The following is a 20,734-nucleotide window of genomic DNA, read 5'->3' on the forward strand; positions in this document are numbered from 1 at the left end:
ACCTCTTTCATTGGTGGTCAGTAAGAGGAGCACATTGACCATCTCATTAGTCAAAAGCAGGCCCATAGTTTTCATTGAAATACTGGTCAGTTTGTTGATTTAAATTTACTTGTTCTTTATTTTTAAATATTGTATTTGTTCCCGTTTTGTTTTTTTACTTTAAAATAGGATATGTGCAGTGTGCATAGGGATTTGTTCATAGTTTTTTTTATAGTCTGGCCCTCCAACAGTCTGAGGGACAGTGAACTGGCCCCCTGAGTAAAAAGTTTGGGGACCTCTGGATTAAGCAATAGTGATTGCACTTATCTGCATTCCTACTAGCAAAGGATTCCCTTTTCTCTTCATTCTTGCCAGCACTTGTTTGTTGATTTATTGATGATAGCCATTCTGACAAGTGTGAGGTGATACCTCATTGTGATTTTAATTTGCATTTCTCTGATGATTAGTGATGTTGAATATCTTTTCATATGTCTATTAGCCATCTGTATTTGTATGTCTTCTTTGAAGAAGTGTCTATTCAGGTTCTTTGCCCATTTTTCTCTCTCTCTCTCTCTCTCTCTCTCTCTCTGTGTGTGTGTGTGTGTGTGTGTTTGGTGCTCTGCTGTATAAGTTGTTTTTTGATTTTTGGGTATTAACCCTTATCAGATGTATCACTGACATATGTTTTCTTGTGGGTTGTCTTTTCATTTTGTTGAAAGTTTCCTTTATCTTCAGTTAGCTATTTAATGTTAAAGGAAGTGAGGCTAAGGAAATGGGAATTTTAGAAATACAAAAACATAAGAGAATCACTTTTAATTAATAAAAAATTAAGATAAAAATCATGAAAAGATTTAATGAGTAAAAAATTTAGTCATTATATAGAAATAAACTATAAGAATTGGTGACAAATGTATTTATCTTTTAATCCATGAGTAATAAAGGGATGACTATGGTTTATAGTAAATTAGACCTGAATCTCTGTAATGTCATATATTAAACAAACAAGCAAAAAAACCCCAAAAACCAACAACAGCACATAGCTACTTCTCTTCCTTTCCTAATTCACATGGGAAAATGAAGAAAGAAAAATCTAATTCTTCACATTTTTTTTCTATTTTTAAAGACTTTATTCATTTTAGGAGAGAGAGAGAGAGAGAGAGAGAGAAGGAGAAGGAGCAGGAAGCATCAACTCCCATATGTGCCTTGACCAGGCAAGCCCAGGGTTTCAAACTGACAACCTCAGCATTCCAGGTGGATGCTTGAGCCACTGCACCACCACAGGTCAGGCTCCTATTATTCTTAAAGTGATTCTTTTTCTCCCTCTTTAGGAGCAGATGTTTAATGAACTACTTACATATGATGCACCTCATCTTCTGAAATATTTGGACACATACTTAGGGGAAAAAGAGTGGTTCATTGGTAACTCTGTGAGTATGTTTTACATCTTAAAAATACAAATAAATAGATCTATATACATTAGATTTATATTAAATAGATTTATATACATTTATATACATTTATAATGTATATAAATATATATATTGTCATATATATGTGAAGATAAAACAAAGACATAAAAACTGCTGACCAGTGGTGGCACAGTGGATAAAGCGTCGACCTGGAAATGCTGAGGTTGCCGGTTCGAAACCCTGGGCTTGCCTGGTCAAGGCACATATGGGAGTTGATGCTTCCAGCTTCTCCCCCTTCTCTCTCTTCTCTCTCTACCTCTCTCTTTCTGTCTCTCTCTCTCCTCTCTAAAATGAATAAATAAAATAAAAATAATAAAAAAATATCAAGTTTAAAAAAAAAAAAAAGACATAAAAACTTATTGAAAAAAATGTTATCCACAGGGAGAGGGTCATAGAGCAGAGATAAAAGCTAAAATTCTTTTTTTTTTCTCTTTAAAAAAATTTTTTTTTATTTATTCATTTTACAGAGGAGAGGGAGAGACAGAGAGAGAGAGATAAAGAGAGGAGAGACAGAGAGAGAGAAGGGTGGGAGGAGCTGGAAGCATCAACTCCCATATGTGCCTTGACCAGGCAAGCCCAGGGTTTTGAACCGGCGACCTCAGCATTTCCAGGTCGACGTAAAAGCTAAAATTCTTGAATAAACCTTTCTCAGTGGCCTTGACTTTGAAACCAGGAACTAAAATGTTTTAAAATTACATAACAACAATAACAAACACATTTTAAAAGCTGTCACTGCAAAGCCAAGTGAAACAAATGGACCGTTGTCAAACTGATACCTAGAGCATGTAGAGTGCCTATGTACTCTATTAGCCCTAGAGCGTGGAGAGTGCCTATGTACTCTATTAGCCCTAGAGCGTGGAGAGTGCCTATGTACTCTATTAGCCCTAGAGCGTGGAGAGTGCCTATGTACTCTATTATCCCTAGAGCGTGGAGAGTGCCTATGTAATCTATTAACCCTAGAGCGTGGAGAGTGCCTATGTACTCTATTAGCCCTAGAGCGTGGAGAGTGCCTATGTACTCTATTAGCCCTAGAGCGTGGAGAGTGCCTATGTACTCTATTAGCCCTAGAGCATGTAGAGTGCCTATGTACTCTTATTAGCCCTAGAGCGTGGAGAGTGCCTATGTACTCTATTATCCCTAGAGCGTGGAGAGTGCCTATGTACTCTATTAGCCCTAGAGCATGTAGAGTGCCTATGTACTCTGTTATCCCTAGAGCGTGGAGAGTGCCTATGTACTCTATTAGCCCTAGAGCGTGGAGAGTGCCTATGTACTCTGTTATCCCTAGAGCGTGGAGAGTGCCTATGTACTCTGTTATCCCTAGAGCGTGGAGAGTGCCTATGTACTCTGTTATCCCTAGAGCGTGGAGAGTGCCTATGTACTCTGTTATCCCTAGAGCGTAGAGAGTGCCTATGTACTCTATTAGCCCTAGAGCGTCGACCTAGCGTGCGGAGGACCCGGGTTCGATTTCCGGCCAGGGCACACAGGAGAAGTGCCCATTTGCTTCTCCACCCGTCCGCCGCGCCTTCCTCTCTGTCTCTCTCTTCCCCTCCCGCAGCCAAGGCTCCATTGGAGCAAAGATGGCCCGGGCGCTGGGGATGGCTCTGTGGCCTCTGCCTCAGGCGCTAGAGTGGCTCTGGTCGCAACATGGCGATGCCCAGGATGGGCAGAGCATCACCCCCTGGTGGGCAGAGCTTCACCCCATGGTGGGCGTGCCGGGTGGATCCCGGTCGGGCGCATGCGGGAGTCTGTCTGACTGTCTCTCCCTGTTTCCAGCTTCAGAAAAATGCAAAAAAAAAAAAAAAAAAAAGTTATACTTTTTACACTGAAATGGGAATTTTTGTTTCCTTTACCCTAGGTCACTTGGGCAGATTTCTACTGGGAAATTTGCAGTACTACACTTCTGGTCTTTAAACCTGACTTGTTGGACATCCATCCCAGGCTGGTGAGGTTACAGAAGAAAGTCCAAACCATTCCTGCCATTGCTGACTGGATCCAGCGGAGGCCCCACACCAGACTCTAGGTGATGCCCGCTGCCTCCAGCTCTGTTGTTCTTCACAGCGCGGCTCCCGTTAGATAAGAAGCTACATCAGTGTGCTTCATAGGCACACACTCCCCTCCCCTGCTCCACCATGACTTTCGCTTCTGCCATATTCTGCTTGACAAGAAAAAAAAAAAAAAAAGCATTTAGTTACCAGGATTCTTCTTTTCCCAAAATAGTTTCACATCTATGAACTAATCAAGCAAGAGACACTCATAGATAGAAAACAGGCTGACAGCTGTTGGGAGAGAGGGGTTGGGTGAGGGGATGGATGGATTGAGCAACAAGGAAAAAGAAAAAACTCATTGCCATGGACAACAGTGTGGTGATTGCCAGGGGAGCTGGAGTGGGAGGGAGTGGAGGAGAGTACAGGGGGGTGAATGGTGATGGACACGGGCTTGGCTGGGGAGGGGAACACAGTACAGTGCAGAGATGTGGGAGGAGATGGGGGAGAGTACAGGGGGTGAATGGTGATGGACGTGGACTTGGCTGGGGAGGGGAACACAGCACAGTGCAGAGATGTGGGAGGAGGTGGGGGAGAGTACAGGGGGGGATGAATGGTGATGGACGCGGGCTTGGCTGGGGAGGGGAACACGCAGTACAGTGCAGAGATGTGGGAGGAGGTGGGGAAGAGTACAGGGGGGTGAATGGTGATGGACGCGGACCTGGCTGGGGAGGAGAACACAGCACAGTGCAGAGATGTGGGAGGAGGTGGGGGAGAGTACAGGGGGGTGAATGGTGATGGACGCGGACCTGGCTGGGGAGGGGAACACGCAGTACAGTGCAGAGATGTGCTGTGGAACTGTGCACCTGACACCTGTGTAATTTTGTCAACAAGTGTCACCCCCAATAAATTCAATAAAACGGGAAAAAATTGTTTTACATCATTTACAACTGAGGAAAAGTTTAAGACAGGCCTTGCTTTGCATTGGTTCCGACAAGCATGAATTTCAGTCACAATAGCTTATTAAATTACATACTTTCCCCTAAAATGGTTTGGGCTTTGGTTACCATGGTGTATTAACTGTAATTGCATAACGTATAAACTTAATATAAAAGCTATTAAGTCCACAAATCAATATGTTAATAAGATGCACAGCATAACCATGACCAATTATATCACTTCTTACAAAGTCTGTTAATGATTGGTCACTATTCACACATAGACAATAAAGTGTGTAGTGGTATCACCTGCTTGTTTCTCATTGACAAAGCATCTTGACATTTTACAAAAATGGATAATTGAAAAAGGGGACCAAAAAGATAAAAGTGCAATAAAGAAATGAAGAGGGATTATGCCGGGGTGAAATTCAAATTGAACATAAGTGGGAAGAGCTGCCTGTGAGGATGTTGACATTAACGCAGTTCAGGAGGCTGTAGACATGCGGCCAGAGAGCACACTGAAGGCACGTCCACCGACAGAGAAGAGAAAAGCGGTGCAGAGAGGAAGCTCTCTCAGAAGAAGTGAGACTGGTGGGAAACTTCATTCTAAAAGAACAGAGGGGGAGGGGTGGGGGAGGCAGAAGCAGGTAGAGGGGGGATACATGGAGATGGAAGACTTGACTTGGGGTGGTGCACACACAGGACAGTGTACAGGTGGTGGATTATAGAATTGTACACCTGAAGCCTACATAACTATTAATGTCACCACAGGTAATTCAATTTAAAAAAAACCCAGCGATCAAAAGAATGAGAAGACAGGCCACAGACTGAGAGAAAATATTTGCAAGACCTTTCTGATAAAGGGCTACTATCCAAAAATATACAAAAAGCCCTTAAAACTCAACTATAAAATGAATAACCCAATTACAAAATACACAAAAGACCTTAGCAGACACCTCACCAAGGATATAAAGTTGGCAAATAGCATACACATGAAAAGATGCTCCATATCATGTATTACTGGGGAACTGCAAACAAAGACATTACGATATCCTTACAGACCTGTGAGAATGGCAAACATTCAAAACAGTGACAACACCAAATGTGGCAAGGATGTGGAGCAACAGAACCTTTGTTCACTAACAGTAATGCAAAATAGAAAAAAGTTTGGTAGTTTCTTACAAAACTAAACACACTCTTGCTTACATGGTCCAGAAATCGCACTCTGGTTTTTACTCAAAGAAGTTGAAAACTTTTGTCCACGCAAAAACTTGCACATGGATTTTTGTGGCAGCTTTATTGATAGTTCCCAAACTTGGAAGCAACCAAGATGCCCATAAGCAGGTGAACGGATAAGTATACTGCAGAACATCCAAATAAGGGAATATTATCCAGCACTAAGTAAAAATGAGCCATCAAACCATGAAAAGACACGGAGGAAACGTAAATGCATATTACGAAGTAAAAGAAGCCAATCTAAAACGACTGCACATTCTGTGATTCCAGCTATCCAACATTCTGGAAAAGGCAAAACTGTAGACAGTAAAAAGATCAATGGTTTCCCGGGGCTCGGGGAGGGAGAGATGAACAGGCAGAGCACAGGGACTTTTAGAGCAGTAAAACTGTTCTGTATAATCTATAATGGTAGATTCCTTTGTCAAACCCATCAAATGTACACCACCAAGAATGAACCCTAATATAAACTATGGACTTTGGGTCATTACGATGTGTCAGTATAAGTTCATGTGTTTTAACAAATACATTGCTGTGGTGTCGGATGTTGATAGTGGGGAAAGCTGTGCATGTGAGCAGGAGTGTATCTATAGAAAGTCTGTGCTTTCTGCTCAGTTTTGCAGTGAACATAAAACTCCTCTAATCAAGTCCATTAAAGAGAAAAAAGAACGGGTATTTTGTGACAGTGAAAGAGAAATAAAATGTTGAAAGCTGATCCAAATTTAGAATTATGGCAATTTGATGAGGCATTAAAAACATGCTGGCGGCTCTGGCCGGTTGGCTCAGGGTTCCCGAGCGTTGGCCCGGCGTATGAAAGTCCTGGGTTCGATTCCTGGCCAGGGCACACAGAAGCGCCCATCTGCTTCTCCACCCTTTCCCTCTCCTTTCTCTCTCTCCCTTCCCCTCCTGCAGCGAAGGCTCCATGGGAGCAAAGATGGCCCGGGCACTGAGGATGGCTCCGTGGCCTCTGCCTCAGGCGCTAGAATGGCTCCTGCCACAACGGAGCAATGCCCCAGATGGGTACAGCATCACCCCCTAGTGGGCATGCCGGGTGGATCCCGGTCGGGTGCATGCGGGTCGGACTGCCTACCCACTTCACACTTCGGAAAAATACCAAACAAACAAACCACGCTTGCAAGTTTTCCAAGGAAGTACTGTTCAAACTACTTTTGATAAATATTTACACTAATTTTTACAATGTTTCTAATATCTGATAGTGTATTAAATGTTCATTTTACTTTTTTCATTCATTAACACATTTAGAACCAATGTTTTTAATGTGTGGAGAAACTTTTTTTAAACCTCATAAAACCACTTTCCCCAATGATTGGATTTTGCAAATTTCAACTTGCTGCCATTTTTACCATTCCACACTATTGTGGAAAGCCAGAAGTGCATGTATAAAGAAGTCGTTGAAATAGAATCTTCCAAATAACTATGTTTAATGTGATTGCCCCTAACCCATTTTAAACATGTATTAGTTACAGTGGTAGTCAACCTGGTCCCTACCGCCCACTAGTGGGTGTTCCAGCTTTCATGGTGGGCAGTAGCGGAGCAACCAAAGTATAAATAAAAAGATTTAACTATAGTAAGTTATTTTATAAAGATTTATTTTGCCAAACAGTGAAAATCCAACATAAAGTACTTGGTAAGTAATTATTATTATATGCTTTAACTTGCTGTAACTCTGCTTTATAAATTTTATAAAGTTACTTCCCTACTTTATAAATCACCATTACTGTGGAACTGGTGGGCAGTTAGAAAATTTAACTACTAACAGAGATACAAAAGTGGGTAGTAGGTATAAAAAGGTTGAATACCCCTGTTGGACATTGAATTAAATTTTTTTAATTAAAAATTACATTTAAAGGAATGACATTAATCAATGAGTACGTTTCAGGTAAACATTTCTATAGCATTTAAACTGTTGATTATGTTGTATACCCATCACCCAAAGTCAAATCATTTGCTGTCACCAGATATTTGTCCCTCTTTACTCCCCCCCCCACCCTTTTCCTGGTAACCACTTCACTTTTATCTATGTCCATCTCAGTTTTATGTCCCACCTATGTGTGAAATCATATAGTCCTTAGCTTTTTCTGATTTATTTCACTCAGTATAATGTTCTCAAGGTCCATTCATATCATAAATGTCACTATTTCTTTCAGCTGAGTAGTATTCCATTGTAAATATGTACCACATCTTCTTTATCCAGTCCTCTATGGAGGGACACTTTGGTTGTTTCCATGTTGACCACTGTGAATAATGCTATGATGAACATGGGGCTGCATGAGGACATCAAATTTGAATTCAACTGAAATGTTAATATTGGAATATCTAATTTCAGTATGTAATGTTATATATAGAAACAGACTAATGAAATAGATGGCCTTGCACTGGAAATGCAGGGCAGCAGAAGGAAAACATAGTTGAACAGCCAGAACAGGGACAGGAAGAAAGGAAAAGGGAAGCCTCGCTAGCTAAATACGATCTTGTTTAAGGTGCTCTTTTCCTCCCAACAATGTCCCATGAAATGGGGAGAAATTGTTAGCTACATTATACATTAAGGATTACACATAAAAACGGTATTTCTCAAGTGCTTGCTTCTTTGGATTACACTTTCTTATAGTTAGTGGCTATTAATAAATTATAATAGGTTATAGGTGAATCTCACTGCAAAGTACTCTATCATGTAATCAAGGCAGTCTAAATAAATAGATTTCACAAAATAAATTCAAGTAACAGTGGTCGGCAAACTCATTACTCAACAGAGCCAAATATCAACAGTATGATCAAACTTTCTTCTGAGAGCCAAATTTTTAAACTTAAACTGTATAGGTAGGGACATTCCTTATCGAGGTAGCGCCTGCATGTGTTATTTTGTGGAAGAGCCACACTCAAGGGGCCAAAGAGCCGCATGTGGCTCACGAGCCAGTTTGCTGACCACTGCATAACACAGGTAGCTTTTCCTTCTTATGCATGTCCATTTTCCTGCACATAATTCATTACATTCTGACAGGTGTTTATAAAAATAGAATTTAGAAAAATACACTGCTTATCTAAAATTATTCAAATTCAAAATAAGAATCAATCCCACTTGTTACACAAATCAAATAAATGCAGTCACTGCAGGTTTCATAAGGAAATACTTCCATTTCAACCACAGCATCACCATAATCTTCAGGTTGTTCTTTTTTCACTGAAGACCACACATCCCATTATCCTGTTAACCAAATCAGTCTCTTTACAGAGCTATTAGGCAAATGAGAGAACATGAATGAATCAGAGCAGACACTGAATTACGTATTATACTCAGAAAAAAACATACATTTTCTTAATTTGATGGATCATTTAAGTGTCTTGATTTTAAGGTCACACAAATGGAAACCAAATTTCCTCACACTCTCTAACCACTATATAATAATACCAACTAGGACCAATATTAATGTTTTAATGTAAGTTATCTACTGGCATAAACTTGTCTATGGAGTCAGAAATGGTTATGAAAACACATAAGGTATATATGCTTTCTATCTCTGTGATGTACACTAAAAAAGTAAAAGTTATCTACTGGCATAAACTTTTCTATGGAGTCAGAAATAGTTATGAAAACACATAAGGTATATATGCTATCTCTGTGTGATGTATACTAAAAAAGTAAAAGTTGTTTCAGTTGGTCAAGTTTTTACTCCAACAGCCTTATATGCTCTTTACTAATCAATTGAATTGATTGTTTACCGATATTTGTAAATATCTAATGAGAATAGGTCCTAAGTAGTAAGTTCCAGTTTACTAAGAAACAGGTAATACTAAGTACATAATATGATCTTATTTGTGATCAATATTATATATTTTTAAGGGTAAAGAGAGGGTTAGAAACTATTTTAAAAAGGTGTAAAAATACGACTGATCACAAATGTTTTTAAGCCCAAGACATAATAAAGCATTACAGGAAGAACCCAACTACATTTCATTAAAGGTTGAAATATGGATTTAACAACAAAACAACCTATTACTGAAGATACAAGAATACAAGAAAGTTATGAGAAATCATTGTAAGATTTTAAAAGGTAATAGTCTCAACAATGTGACTAAGTGATTTGGGTACTGTGATGAGAAGTAAGTAGTTAACATTTGCAGGTTCCTTTTAGCCCCATTATACTAAAATAAAAGGAATATATTCAATATACCATCAAGATTGGGTAAATCTACTGAGTCATGAGTTTTCAGCCTATAATATCTGTAGAACCATTATAAGAGTTTCATTAGCCTTCTAACTCCAGAGGACTAAAATAGCATCTTAGCGAGTCAGGCTGCCTTAAAGGTATCATCTCCAATAATGAACAAATCTTTGACTTATAAATAACTTTATTTATAATGATATTTACATAATAAAAACAAAACACATAAAACTCACAAGTTATACAAAGAAACTGATGTGTAATAAAAACAGCAATATAGACTGACAGGCAGAAATTTAAAGAAAGATTTAAAGAGTTAAATATCAAGTAGACAACTTTACTTCTTCTCATTTTCACTTTGTCACCCACACTGAATTGGAATTGAACAATGGCTCCTCAGGAGGTCCTGGACTGGAAATTCTGGAAACTGGTAAATCATATTTTGATAAGAATGTGAAGTGAATGACCTATTTCCATGCAGTACCTAATGCTGCCTTAGTATGAAGTCACATTCAGTCTGCCTTGAAGTCAAATAGCCTGTTACTCTGTTCTACCAGGCTAGAAAAAAATGCCATCAGCATTTAGTGGATGCATAGCGATGTGACAGGAATAAACTACATTTAGAGAGGAGAACTGGAGCAGAAGTGACTGGGCAACAGTTTCAAGAGAAGCAAAAGCCAGGAGAGGGAAATCAATGAAAACATGCACAAGAATAGGCAGAGTATATGCACAGTTAGTGCAGTGGGAAATGAACAGAAGGAATTAATTAATCCATGGAGCAAGATAAGGGCTTCTTCAGTTACTATTCACTGGAAAACAACTTAGTGCCTAGCCAAACAAATGTGTTTTAACAGAAGTACTTGAGAGGACCTGGGGGTGTTAGTATATGGAATGCCACCTTAAATTCAGGTTGAGTTCTTGTTGACAGTGGTGAACATCTGCTTCAAATAGCAATAAAATGAAAGCTATATAACCTATACAGCTGCTGTATTCTTTAAACTAACATAATAAAAAAAGAACTTAAAATGAGACAAGCAAAAACAAGACATAAGCATTGTCAAATAAGGCACATGTAAAAATCTACACACATTATCCAGTGAAAGACAATATATATATATTTGGAGGTAGAAATAATTACAAAAATACTGACATTTCTAAAGCATTAGCATATTTGTTACAAACAATCACCAACTAATCCCCATTCAGAAAACTGTTTTGTAAAATGATTATTTAACATCTTTAGGACTACATATTTGTGGCTTTTATTGAAATTTCACATGAAAGCATTGAGAGAATTCAGTTAGTGGCAAAAAAGTTTGTCCATACTATGAGAAATGTAATATGGAAATTATAAAAAGTTACAAATGTTCATAAACCCCATGGTCATCTTAATGTCCTTGAGTGCACCAAGTTGATATTTTCTCATCAATCAGGAATCACAATTCTTATTTCACAGGCCCATTGACGTCTTTAGTAATGTGGCTATATCTGCTGGCATGCTCCCTTCATCACCTGCAGGCCAGAAAGTGGCATAAAATATTTAATACAAATACTTTATGAAATATATTCTTTCTCTCCAATTATCCCCATTTTGGTGAATTCCTAGTCATCTTTCAGGCTGTCTGCTTCAGCGTCACTCCTTTTGAAAACCTCTCCTTTCCGAATTGGTGTGTCTTTTGGGGCTACCTCTGCGCACACGCACAGAGACAGCACAGCATCTGCAGTCTTTTTTCTGATTTGATATACATATAGATATATAAAGATACATAGACATAGTTTGGATCACATCCTACTCAAACCCATACAGTATTTATTTTTCAACTTTGCTAAATTAAAATATTAACATTACTGAAAACAAAAACAAAGTTCTCAAATCCCAAGCAACCAGAGCCATGTAATACACCCTTATTTTCAAGCCAAAGATACAATCATTGACTTACACTGAAGACACATCAAAACAAAATTTTGAACACAGTCTGTCAATGAGAATTAAAGTGCCCACTGTAAATGACCTATTCTCAATGTTTGCCACATGTTTCAACTAAAGGGGACCCCCAGTAGCTAAAGACACTTATCCAGAAATTATTCAGGATTTTCTAAGATGTAAAGATATCTGTCGAGGTAGCATAGAATCTAGTCATCCTTGATTAATTTGGTTATTCAGATTGTTTTTAGATGAAGTGATTTATTAGTTTACAATAACAATGGTACAGCTGGCAATTTATAAATATTCGTACACTTGTAGCTGTAACTTTATAAATTAGAAATGGCTAAAATGTAGCAAAATTAATCATCCCCCCCTCTCACCTCCCACCACCAATTTATAATCTAAAATTATAAGAGTACTTTTATCTTCTCCTTTCAGTAAAAATTATACACACAGAACACAAACTATTATGTTAAGCCCTGAAGAAATTCACTGACACCCTGGCCTCCAAACTTGTCCACACATTTGAAAATAGCCCATAAAATTCAAATTGACACTTGTCCTAAATTAAATAACACCATGAATAAACATATCCAGAATCTAATAAGACAACAATACAAATCCACACAAAAACAAGACTCCAAAATTCAACATTACTATCAATGCAAGGAGAAGAGGAAGGAAGCAAAGGGTGAGGAGACTCTTCTAAATTTAAACAATACTAAAGAGAATAATAAAATACAATGTATGAATTCTGATTGGATCCTGTTAAAAAAAAAAAATCCATACAGTACATTAAAGAGGAAACTGGAAAAAATCCAGATAATGAACAATATATCATATTTGAAAATTGTTAATTTTGGGGGTATAATTGTATTATGGCAACTTAGAGGAATATGTTGAAATATTAAGAATAAAATATTATGTCTGATATTAAAACAGTTCACTGAATTAAAAAAAAGGGTCAAGCGTCATCGTGGAGGAGGTGGACACTCATCCTCCTGGCAGAGCCCCTAAGCAGGGGTCTCGTGGATTAGTCTGCGGGCCGCACAAAATTGTTTGGCGGGCCGCGAGTTTGAGACCCCTGCGCCAGACCGTGATGGTCAAGGGATGTATGCATTCCCTGAGATGATCCCACACCAAGTAAGCCCAGAAGTGTATTTTCACCTGAAATGAAAATGCTTAAGGACAGTACAGGAGATGCTGTAAGCAAAAGCCTGTCCGTATTAGGCAAACATGGAGTTCTTAGGATGGATAGCATGTTGTGCCAACGGTCTCGGACAAGGACCTGGTGGTCATGACCAGGGAGGCCCTCAAAGCTGACGGAATAACGAGTGACCTGAACTGAAGGAAAAAAAGACTCTTTCCACCCGACCCCACACACAAAGACCTGAGCGCAAAACACAAAAGTAGGACTTCTGGGAAATAATACAGACCATCTTCATAAACAATAGAGAGGATGAATGACATAAAAAGCACCGACTAGAATGACTGACAGATTTGACTATATTAAAATTTTTTTAAAAAAACAAAAAAACAACATCCTAACCTTCAAAATACATCATAAAGAAAATCATAAACCACAGAGTGGAAGGAGGTATCAGGGATGCATATGGCTGTCAATGTAGAGTCCAGGATATGTAAGAACTAAAGTAAAAGACAGACATTCCAATAGGAAAGGAGGTAAGACTGCTGTACGGCTGATTGTCAAATGGAGAAATCCATATGGCTAATGAATATTTAAAGTGCTCAAGCTCACTGCTAACCAGGAAATGCATTAAAACCACAGTAATTGGCTATCACTGATTGGTTTTAAATGAACTACACACAGCAGCTTGGCAAAAATGAGGAATTCTGACAGCTGTTGTTAGGGTAATGGGAATTCTCTAAGGGGGTGGAGAGAACGTCAACCAGTAAGTCCGTCACTTTAGAAAAGTAGGTCAGGATTACTTAGTGAAGTTGAAGGTGTCAGTGGTTTTCAATCACCAGTCCACCAGAAATGTGCTGGTCCATGAAAGAGTTAACCACTCTGATGTTGGATGATCCTTATATGTGGACTGGCAGCTGAAAACCATTGCTTTAGATCTCACAATTCCACTTCTTGGTTTTTTACTCACAGAAAATCTTGCTCAGCTGTATCCAGAGAAATTATAAAATGTTCTTAGCAGTATTGTTTATAATGAACATCAACATTACAATAGTTCAAAGAATTGTGGTATCTATAGCAACAAAGCTATGCAAACAATTAAAAAAATTATACAGCAACACAATGAAAAAACTACAGCTACATGAAGCTACAACTATGTGAAACAACATGAATTTCATAAGCATAATGGTGGGTGTAACAAGCCAAAGACAAAACAATATACATTATATGAATCTGTTTTTATAATATTCAAAAGCAGGCAATACTGACAGGTGACAAAACTATAAAAAGAAAAGCAAAATAGCAATTACCACAAAAGTCAGAAAATTACATCTGAGGAAAAGAAAGGGGATTGTGATAAGGGGGAAAGGAGGTGTTTCTGGAGTGTTGGCAATACTGTTTGTTTGTTTGTTTTTTTAACTAGGTGATGATTACTGTTGTTTAATTTTAAAAATAAAGAAAAGAGGCCCTGGCTGGTTGGCTCAGAGTGTCGACCCAGTGTGTGGAGTGGAAGTACCAGGTTTGATTCCTGGTCAGAGCACACAGAAGAAGCGACCAACTGTTTCTCTATCTCTTCCTCCCCCTTTTCTCTCTTTTCCTCCCACAGCCATGGCTCTACTGACTGAAGTGCATTGGCCCCAGGTGCTGAGGATGGCTCTGTGGAGCCTCTGCAACAGGCATTAAAAATAGCTCTTGTGAGCATGGCCACAGATGGGCAGAGCATTGGTCCAAGACAGGCGTTGGTGGGTGGATCCTGGTCGAGGTGCATGAGGTAATCTATCTCCCCTCCTCTCACTTAAATAAAAAAACTATTTCCCCTCCTCTCACTTAAATAAAAAAAGAAAAATAAAGAAAAAAAGTTGAGGAAGCAGATGTTGCAAATGTTACAACTGTTAAATTGTACTTTTATTCATACTGTACTTTTACTTATACTATGCTTTCAACATTTTTGCATGAAAATTTCCATAATAAAATTTACAAAGGTAGATCATTTACTAATGTAATCATATTAAGAGATATTAAAGAAAAAGCCCCACATATCTGAAAAACACAACCTTTCTTCTAAAGCAATGGCTCCCTGACCTTAGCATACATCAGAACACCAACTAGACTGTGTCCCATCCTCACTCTCTAAGTAGGGATGCAATTGAGCTTGGGAATTTACATTTCAGACTGGCAATTTCCCAGGTCTAGGGACTACTTTGAGAACCACTAAGACAAGCTCGAGAAATACAAAAATCTGACAAGCAGATCTGAGAGCAGTCATGGTCTTTAATCTTTCCTAGTTTCATGGTGAAAGGGGGCGTACACATAGCATCAAGCACATCATGCTCTATTACAAATACACCTTTGGTGTGCAGGGGACAAGGGCCCCATTGTGCAAGACAAAAGAAGAGTACACATGTGCTCTCATCAGCTCAGTGTCAAATTATTTAAGTAAAACCAGGGGTGAAGCTGAAGACAAAATCATCATATGTAGCTTAGAGATTAAATAAAAGACATTATTGTATCTTTGAGCTACCCAATAAAAGACCTTTTGGGAGAAACTGATATATAAATAGCTTCAGTCAGATAAAGGAGGGAAATCTCCTACAGAACAGAAGAGTGGTAACGGGGAACTAAATAAACATTCATAACTAAACATTCAAAATCTAAAAGCCTGAGAGCCTAGCTGAAATAAGTTGCTATTTTTTAATGTTTCTTTTTAAAAATTTTTTAATTAGTTGCTATTTTAACAGACATACTCGATGTGAACACAGGTAAAATTTCAGACTAAACAAATTTATTAAAATACAGATAATTTACATGAATTATGATTAGAAATGATTAAATATACACATATCTGATGTCATCTAAAATACCATTAAAATGCCATGAGGAAAAAAGTAGGGCGTTAAAACCAAAAGAAAAAATAGACAACAGTGGGGAGACAGGGCTGTCAACAAATTCTGAAAGATGAAAAGCAGCTGGGAGAACTGACAAAGCAAAAGCTTAAGTGCCCACAGGTGGAAATATAAGGCTATATATACTATAGGTACTTCATGTCCAGAACACCCTCCGCCATCCCTTAACGCTCAGACCATGGAGAAAATGAGTGTTTCTGAAAGGTGGAAACATATGGAGCAAAAAAAACCAAAACAAAACCATGGAAGAGGTAGAATACTGAGAGCCTTCTCCACAGAGCTGGCCATTTACTCCAGATGTAAAAACAAGGTTTACTCTTTGGAAAATTTGAATCAAAGGAACGCTGGAAATGGGGATAGCAGAGGACAGTGAAGCTGTGAGTGGGAACAGAAAAACTATTTGAGTATGACCTAACCTCGCTCCCCTCACTTCCCCTCGGCCCTGCGAATGCAGTCAGTAGGCTTATCCTACCTCTCCCACCATCCTCACTTCACAAGAGTGGAGAATATTGACCATTCTGGGGAAATAAACTAGCCCATGAGAAATGACCTCTTGTTTTATAATAAGAGATAATTAAAGTCAGCTGGGAGTCTGACAATCAGCCAGCTGAGCCCCTGATTAATTAACTCTGATGGTTCTATTTAAAAACTTATCGTTAGGATAAAATCTATGTTATCTGGATTACTTCTAGCATTACTAAGAGAATTTAACCTAGGTATGTATTTAATTGCTTTACCAAATATGAAAAGATGGCCTAATAAAATATTAAGGACAAAACAGTGTTCAGGTGAACCTGCCTTATGTGGTCACGCTTACTTCTGCTTGATAACTGAAACTGGCAAATGGCCACCTCCACACAGAGCCTAGTAGCTACTGTTAATTGCTTAAGTTACGATCATCCTCCCCATGCTCAGCCTTCATGGTCTAATCCAGTTGCTTCTTACTCAATTAAACTTTCTCTAATGCCCACCTTAACAAACTGGCATAGCACCCTAAAATAAATGCTATAAAGAAATAAAGATGCATACTAATTTCATCATACATCTTTCTCTAAGGACAAATTAAAATCCAATAATCTCTCTGTAGTAACAAAATACCGAAACATAGTTAATAACCAATAAAAGTTTGCTGAATTGCAATAACCATTTTAAATATTAAAAAAATATTCTTATTAAAATAAAACTGCTTATTTTAAATTAAACAATATGAAATAAGAAAAGCAAATGCAGAAGATTACATTTTAACTTATTTAAAAAAGGAGAAAGACTACATATACTTATTGCTATTTGTACAAAATAACTGCTAACTCACTAAAAAATAGAAACCAGTGTGTTACCTGTTTGGAGAAGTGGAGGAATGTTCACCCTTTTGTTTTTTTACTTTTATTTGTTTATTTTTTTATGGTGAGAGGACAGGAGATAGTGAGGCAGACTCCCACAGAAGCCCCATCCAGGATCTACCTGGCAACTCCATCTAAGGCCAATGCTTTCTACCAAGTCCAACTGAGAAGTCCTCAGCGAATGGGGCCATGCTCGAACCAATTGAGCCCCGGACTGCAGGAGGGTAAGTGGGAGAGATGGGAGCTGGAAGGAGAAGCAGATGGTCACTTCTCCTGTGTGCCCTGACTGGGACTTGAACCCGATGTCCACATGCTGGGCTGACACTCTAGGTACTGAGCCACCACTGGCCAGGGCCTGTTTGCCCTTTTATATATTTTGAATTTTGAACTATGTGAAAGTGTATCCTTTCATATTTATATGTTTAAAATTTTTTAATTTATAAAACTTTATTACTTATGTAGTAAGTAAATCATAAAATTGTGGATAAAATTATAGATCCAATTTTAACTTCTGGAATGTAAGGGATAGAATAGACAGAATTTCCCAAAGTCAAAATGTTTAATTTACATCAATTCTGGCAAAATGTTCTTAGTCACTGTTTTGAAATGGTATGCTTATCTTCTGCCAGGCTATCCCTAAATGATATGCCAGTTAAGGACTTAGACCCTTTTTGTTATCCCCTTGATATTGCTAATTTGTTGTATTTTCATATTAATAAATATTGAAGTATCTGCTTATAAACAACTTACCTTCATCTACTGTGGTCATATCTTGCTCTAGTTTCAATTTCTGTTGGTTAATTTTTAGCATGGATTCTTCTATTGTCCCTTGGCTTATTAATTTTATAACTAGTACTTCTCTAAAAAATATAAAAGGTATGTCCACTGATTATTAAATATAAAATTGTTTGGATACATATGAACTATATAAATCATTTTAGAGCTCTATAAGAATATCTTGAAAATTGTATAACAAATATACCCACAAATTTAAACTTTATTCAAACTACTTGAAGCTGACATTTTCTGAGCATGTCACTTTTACACATCCTTTCCTACTGATCAAGAGAAGGATATCTTGGATCTTATTTTAAAAATTACTAGGTTTACAAAAAACACTTCAGGGTTTAGATAAGTATACCATTTTAGAAAGGAACATACTTTGATTATCAGGTTCCAAGAAATAATTCAGTACAAAAAGGAAGTGTAGTAAAGCAGTGGTTTTCAACCACCAGTCCACGGACCAGGGCTGGTCCACCAGAAATTTCGTACTGGCCTGCAAAAACTTTACTCACTCTGGTGTTGTAGGAATATTATAAAGGCTATAATCTTCATTACTGGCACCAGTCCGCAGACCAGCAGTTGAAAAACACTGTAGTAAAGTACAAAGATTACATGGAAGGTTTTGGTCCCATAATAGGTACTGATAAATATTTGATTCATAAATAACTATATCAATGTCTTTTGGAAATACAGTAAAATACTATACAAAGTAAACACGGTCTGCTGTTTATATGTGAAAGTAGAGTTAAATTGTAGGTATTTTTTTTACCTCTACATGATCCTATGACCAATGTCAAAATTAACCTTCACCTAAAATATCTACAAGTCAAATAATCTATTTTCTAAAGAGTAATAAGGTAGCAAAAGTATCTATATTACCAAGTCTATCTTAAATGGTCTAACAAGCAAAGTCTTTTTAAATATTAATCTTTTGCAAAGGCACTCATTGATAATACCACCTTTTGATTAGCCGCAGAACTACTTGGTTTGGGGTGGGAGGGTATTTTATTTACTAGGTCACATAGTATAGGTCACATAGTGAAGTTCACATTCAACACTGCTGGCATGAATTACATGAGCAGCAGTGCTTTGATAAAAATATAAAAACGAAGGCAGGACGTCTGATAGACTACATTCTAATATTCTACACACATTAAACTTTATTTGATTAACAATAAATCTCAACAGAAAACACTTACTTAGTCTGCCCTACTCTATGGCATCTATCTTCAGCTTGTTTATCGTTGTAGGGGTTACAGTCAATATCGTGAAGTATAACAACATTTGCTGATGTCAGGTTTATTCCTAAGCCACCAGCTTTTGTTGACAGCAGAAACACAAAGATATCCATATCGGTATTAAACTCATCAATTAAATGAATCCTGTAAGATAAAACATATTTTGGTTCAATCTCACTAAAAAGTTAATTAAAACGGAAAACAATCACATCCCATGAAAATAAACTTGAAGATGGAAACACATACTCTTTGTAATACAGATAATTTCCCTGAAGTTTTTTTTTTTTATTGAAAAACCTTCCCAATTCACTAACTTCTTTTCTATACTACTTATCTCTACTAATTCTTTCTTAACTATTCAGATTTGATTAACTTCTAAAGGACTATTTTTCCCTTTGTTTAATGGCTTCTGGCTTATCTAAATAATGCGTATGACTTTTTAATCTTGAACCTTCTCAGAAGTCTGTCAGTGGCTATTGGTAAATAATGTAACTATGAACTGAATCAAGCTGTATTGGTTTAATCATTTTTTTTAGCATGACTTCCACCCTCACTCTAATACAGGAGGAAAATTCACTTTGGCTGATAAAAAAATTAGCCAGAAAATATAATGGAGTTTAAACACAACAGAAAAAGCACCTCCTCCCCCTTTAAGACAGTGTTTTTAATCCTTGAGAATTAAAATATAACTAATCTTAACTCAGTTACCTTGGAAATATGAAAGGCCAAGATTTTAAAACAATCATGGTTTAAAGATAAGGTGCTTTAGACTTTGACTTTTAAAGAGAAAAACTCTGATTAAGTATATAGTTACAAAACTACCTCCAAATATATTTGTAAGCAGTTCAGACAAAAATATTAAAAGAAAATGTTCCTCATTTTAAAATAATGATCTGAAGTAATCACACATAAGACTCAAAGTAATACAATTCTATCAAGTGCTCTAGTCATTTAAAATTCAAACATTTACTCTTTTTTGAGGGTAAGGTGGATAGAGATTTTTTGAAACTAAAGCAAAGTATACCAACCTTTCAGAAATCTGAGTCTTTCCATCTAATCTGAGGTACCTATGCTGATGATGTTTTAACAGAGCCTCTAAAATATCCAGCATCATGGTAAATTGGCTAAATAATACAACTCTATCACCCTGTAAAAATACATATATATATTAGATATATGGGAAGAAAAATATAAGTATCTAATGATCAACTGCTTATTTAAAAATTTTATTTATTGATTTTACAGAGAGGAATGGAAAGAGAGAGAGAGATAGAAATACTGATTTGTTCCTGTATGTACCCTGTCTGGGGAGTCACACCTGTCACCTTTGCGCACTGGGACGACGTTCTACCAACTGAGCTAGCAGCCAAGGCTGATCAATTGCTTCTTTAATAAAAATGAAGTAGTCATAATTAAGGTAGATTCTTTCTTTAGATTGTATATAAATAAATTCACTTAATTTCTAAACTTAAGAGCTAAAATTCAACTTTTAGTTTTTAATTAATTTTAATGGGGTGACATTGATAAATCAGGGTACATATGTTCAGAGAAGACATCTCTAGATTATTTTGACATTTGATTATGCTGCATTCCCATCACCCAAAGTCCAATTGT

The 20,734-nt window shown here is 37.4% G+C and overlaps 2 protein-coding genes across 6 annotated transcripts in view; one reads left to right on the forward strand and one right to left on the reverse strand.

Moving 5' to 3' along the window:
• HPGDS (hematopoietic prostaglandin D synthase) overlaps positions 1 to 3,594 on the forward strand; it is a 29,831-nt gene extending 26,237 nt beyond the window's left edge. For both annotated transcript variants that reach the window (XM_066279877.1, XM_066279878.1), the window contains exons 5-6: positions 1,308 to 1,406; positions 3,304 to 3,594. In XM_066279877.1, the coding sequence (XP_066135974.1) occupies positions 1,308 to 1,406; positions 3,304 to 3,468 (264 nt within the window). In that variant the 3' untranslated portion in view covers positions 3,469 to 3,594. The remainder of the gene's footprint in view (positions 1 to 1,307; positions 1,407 to 3,303) is intronic.
• A 7,288-nt stretch (positions 3,595 to 10,882) lies between these two features.
• SMARCAD1 (SWI/SNF-related, matrix-associated actin-dependent regulator of chromatin, subfamily a, containing DEAD/H box 1) overlaps positions 10,883 to 20,734 on the reverse strand; it is a 96,137-nt gene continuing 86,285 nt past the window's right edge. For all 4 annotated transcript variants that reach the window (XM_066280184.1, XM_066280185.1, XM_066280183.1 and 1 more), the window contains 4 exons: positions 20,149 to 20,267; positions 19,082 to 19,264; positions 17,850 to 17,959; positions 10,883 to 11,294 (listed from right to left, as the gene is read on the reverse strand). In XM_066280184.1, coding sequence (XP_066136281.1) covers positions 11,233 to 11,294; positions 17,850 to 17,959; positions 19,082 to 19,264; positions 20,149 to 20,267 — 474 coding nt within the window. In that variant the 3' untranslated portion in view covers positions 10,883 to 11,232. The remainder of the gene's footprint in view (positions 11,295 to 17,849; positions 17,960 to 19,081; positions 19,265 to 20,148; positions 20,268 to 20,734) is intronic.

Source organism: Saccopteryx bilineata, chromosome 5 (assembly GCF_036850765.1).
Source record: "Saccopteryx bilineata isolate mSacBil1 chromosome 5, mSacBil1_pri_phased_curated, whole genome shotgun sequence".
Classification (NCBI taxonomy): domain Eukaryota; kingdom Metazoa; phylum Chordata; class Mammalia; order Chiroptera; family Emballonuridae; genus Saccopteryx; species Saccopteryx bilineata.